The sequence below is a fragment of the Cyprinus carpio genome, chromosome B2 (genome assembly GCF_018340385.1).
Source record: "Cyprinus carpio isolate SPL01 chromosome B2, ASM1834038v1, whole genome shotgun sequence".
Classification (NCBI taxonomy): Eukaryota; Metazoa; Chordata; class Actinopteri; order Cypriniformes; family Cyprinidae; genus Cyprinus; species Cyprinus carpio.
In genome coordinates, this window is record NC_056598.1 from 22,886,884 (window position 1) to 22,891,032 (window position 4,149).

Below are 4,149 nucleotides of genomic sequence, written 5' to 3' on the forward strand. Positions count from 1 at the left end.
TTTATTTAGCATTTTGTTTTGGGTTCCTTAATAGAACAACAACTCTTTATCAATGTTTATTGTAGTTGTTGTGGTTGTGGTATTTATTAAAAGCATCTCAGTATTCATCTGCTGTCTGACTCATTTTCTGTCACTTTCTCTCACAAGTCGTAGCTTTATGTAACTTTAGCGCTTTTGTTCTCACCTGATTGAACTTATTTACAAGGAGTATCATCTGATACACTTCACTCCCACCATGAGATGACACTTCTGTAGAAGCTCTTGTGGAAATTGAGTTAGTAGAGGAAAAGTTGGTACAGTTACAAACTCAAATTTCTGGCCAAAGTACAATGTTTTAACAGTGTCAATTCACAATATTATTAGTATAATTAACCATTGTGTTACTACAAATAAAACCATGTTAACCATAAATTAACCATGGTTTTGCTACACTAACCATAGTTTAGCCATGGCATTTGTAGTAAAACTTTTATACAAATGGTAATGAATATGCCAAATAATAAAAAAAAAAAACTTGGTTACTACACTTTTACTATACTAAAACAATGGTTAATTTTTGTAAGGTAACTTCAAGAACAACGATACAGCATTCAAGTGAGCTAAGATTGTCAATGTGTATTGAACAGAAAACTCATTGCTAATACTTATATCACTAAACTCATTGCTAATACTTATATCACTCATATCACTAGCAATTGCTAATTACAGTTGCACATTTGACCCATGTTAGTTTTTAGAATATGTTGTGCATTTAGGGATTAACATTACTGTATTGTTAGTAATAAGATATAACGTCCTTATATATTATTACTATATTATCCTTATATTCAGACCAATACAGTAATACGGGTTTATACTATACATTAACTTTTTGGAGTCAGGATTATATAAGTGAGTAATAATGTTTTGCTTATGCCAGATGCCCAAAAAACAAGCAGTTGACAGGGATTCCATTTTCACAGTCCTGTGTTCATCAAAAGAGGCCAGAGTCAAATATGGCAACATAGCTACTCCTAATCAGAACATCTGGACAGAGCTTAGTAAGCAGCTAGAGAACACGATCACCACAAAGGCTCTATACACTGTTGTTAAATTAAACAGACACATCATCTGGACTTCTTTAGGGTTTACTCATGTAAGTGATAATGAAAAAAGTGGCAGTAGTGATGACACTGATTTTGAGCCAGGACTGGAATGGGGACATTTGGTTAAGTTGACACGGAATGACCCTATTGCATGACAATGCTAAAATTTGGTATTGCACAAACAAACAATACCACATTTCAATTTACATTTATTTAGACCTGTAAAATGGTAAGTGTTTTTCAAAACATCAGGGATCATAAAAGTTTTTCTCTCTCTCTCTCAAAAAAATAATAATAATAATAATAACAATAATAATAATAATAATAATTTAATATAAATTGTATTTAATAATTATTTAATTATTTAATAACAATTTTACTTAAGAAGCCAAAATAAAACTTATTAATCACCTTCAAAACCTTTTCATACTGTCTTTATCAAAACGGTTTTGCACTATGATTTGCACCCTAAATTTTAAGTGCATTTGTCAAAACTGTTTTATGGGACATCACATTATATGTGTGCAAAATGTATAGTAACTCACTTTAAACATTTCATTCATTCTTCTAAACCTAGGTATTGTTTCAGTAAACTGGTGAATGCCTCTAAATTAAAATTTTCAGGTTTCAGCGTAGGAGAAAAGTTTACTGGAGAAATTCAATACTGTAGTACGCTTATTTATATGCATTATATACATTTATTTTTGTGGCAAAGTTACATGTAAACAGGAAATTCACATTTGCATGTTCATTTTTACACATTTCTTACATGTAAAGTTATACAGCGTGTACTGTATTGAACAGACATTTGACACAAATGACATCCAGGCAGGCAAGCTCCATAAAAATCCTTCCAAACTTGATTGTTGATTGTTACTTTTTTCCAGACATGTACCAAAATACATGCAATTATTAAAATCTGGAAGATACTTAAACTTACTGTTTTAAGAAAAAAAATAAAAGATGATTCGCAAACTGACCCAAAGCAATTAGGGAAAACTGTAATAAGATGGTCAAAGAGGAAAGACCAAATGGCCAGTAAATAGAGTTAGATTATCAGTATTATCAAACACCCAAGTATTTGCCAAGAGATGCACATAGACCTGATCTCCTTTCTCCAGCATCAAAGTGATTGAATTAGACAATGATTCATACCGGATACCTGCATCAGTTAGAGGATGGTTGTATACAATTATCATCGGCTCTCCATTTTTAAAGAGTCTTAGAGCCATGGGTTTGGATGTCTTGTTATGTCCAGAAAGACTGAAAAAATATACTCCTTTAACAGGTGCTGTGAAAATGCCTGTAATAGTATAGCCAACAATTAATTGTCATATATCATGTGTTCGCAAACTTGCTGTGATAGCTGCACTTAATTACTTAACTGTAGGGTTCAGAGTGTCATTTAAATATGCAAGATGATACAAGGTAAATACCACATACCAGTGCCTGTGTTGTAACATGACCCAGCATTCAAAAATACTTTTTCGTAAACCAGTGGGAAATTTGTGCTGAAGGGCCCAACATCTCCTTTGTTTCCGAGTGTAGCAGCAAATGCTATGTTATGTTCTTCTGTGTGGTGAATCAGAAATCATATTGATTAAACATAATATTGTAACTAATGCTGCCTTCACATGCTATCAGAGTGATCGTAAATCCAAGTTGGGCGAGCCATAAACTTTAAATATGTCAGAGGAGAAAAACTTAGCAGTAGACAGTACTGTAAAGTTTTATTTGTTTTTGGGTTTTTTTCTCACAACATCTACATTGCTTTCTCCTGCTATTACAGTCATGTATATTTACATATATACTTAACCATGTAATGCATATGTATTGAACAGCAAAAATAGCATTTATTTGACAGAAATTTAGGAATCGTCAGCCAGCTGAACATCTAGATAGCACTGTCAATGTTTATATGACTATCAATGAATGGGACCCTTCATTTTATTCAAAACCTGTCAGATATTGACTAAATATCTTCTAATCTATACCTTTTGGATAAATAAAATTTCCCCAAGAAACAGGCATATTGAATGCATAGGCTATCCACTATGATTTCTGTTCTTTCTGACAACTAAGCATTTGAACACGGCAAACTCGTATTACAAATCAGAAGTGGCTATTAGGAAGTTTCCGATAGCACCAAAGGCAGCTTTACAATTTTGCAACTATGCATAAAAAGTTTTGAATTCTAACTGTTCGGTATTACCTTAGAAGGCTGGTTCTCACATTGACAGAACACATTTTTTTCATTGCACTGCGCTACTTTTGTATGTTTTTTCTTAACTTTGCGTCTTGCGACCTTGTGTTTTTCCCCTTTCCACTTTCCGTGTCTTGCGTTTTTCAAAGCAGAAACCCATTCTGTGTGAACCAGCCCTTACAGTACCTTTTCTCCTAAACTGTTCCTTGTCCATGCTGGCCTTCAGAGACTGAAGACTGGAGCTCAGCTCTGCCAACAGTGGGTAAAGGCCTGTGATGAGGCAGGACTGCTGATTCCCAGCAGCACCACACTCCACAGGTAAAGACTCGCTCCTGCCAGTCGGTGGTTCCCCCTCCTTCTGTGCCTCAGACATACTGCTGCAGTTACAGCTGAACAGCACAAACAGCAGCAGATACAGAATGTTATAGGACATTATTAGGCTATATCAAGATGCAGATTGCAAACTCAGTTTCAGTAGCCAAAAAGTGTCTGTCTCCGGACTGCAAGACACGGGCTTTAAAGGACGGGGGATGCGGAAATAGTTGATAAACTGGCCAAACAGGCAATGCAACATATGACCATTGAAGCAAAAATTAAAGGAAGAATTGAACACATGAATAAATGTAGGGGACAGTAGAATTTTAATTTTTAATTTTAATTATAGTTGAATAACAAGGTAAGGAAAGCACCTAACTCTGGTCGTAAGAAAATTTGAATTTCCTGCAAACTTATGCCTCAATCTGATTGGTTGCTTGGAATATTGTTCCAGGAACATTTTACACTTGGGGAAATCCCGTTCACCATTACTAGGCAGAAGTGAATTTTGAAATTCGATTAGCTCAGCTTGTTGCTCAAATTAAA

General features: G+C 34.6%; 1 protein-coding gene across 1 annotated transcript; it reads right to left on the minus strand.

Annotated features, from left to right (window-relative positions):
• Positions 1-1,763: 1,763 nt before the first annotated feature.
• LOC122136374 (complement C1q tumor necrosis factor-related protein 6-like) lies at positions 1,764-3,800 on the minus strand. Its single transcript, XM_042719316.1, has 3 exons — positions 3,475-3,800; positions 2,529-2,657; positions 1,764-2,388 (listed from the first exon to the last, which is right to left on the minus strand). The coding sequence occupies exons 1-3, from the start codon at positions 3,719-3,721 to the stop codon at positions 2,099-2,101; spliced, it is 666 nt and encodes a 221-aa protein (XP_042575250.1). The 5' UTR covers positions 3,722-3,800; the 3' UTR covers positions 1,764-2,098.
• Positions 3,801-4,149: the final 349 nt, after the last annotated feature.

What these genes read in the sequence shown, in the direction of transcription:
- LOC122136374 (XM_042719316.1), bottom strand. Translation starts at nt 3,721, where the DNA reads ATGTCCTATAACATTCTGTATCTGCTGCTGTTTGTGCTGTTCAGCTGT. An exon ending in GGAACAGTTTAGGAGAAAAG is followed by an intron (nt 2,658 to 3,474) that starts GTACTGTAAGGG and finishes TTCACCACACAG; the next exon opens with AAGAACATAACATAGCATTT. An exon ending in ATGTTACAACACAGGCACTG is followed by an intron (nt 2,389 to 2,528) that starts GTATGTGGTATT and finishes ATACTATTACAG; the next exon opens with GCATTTTCACAGCACCTGTT.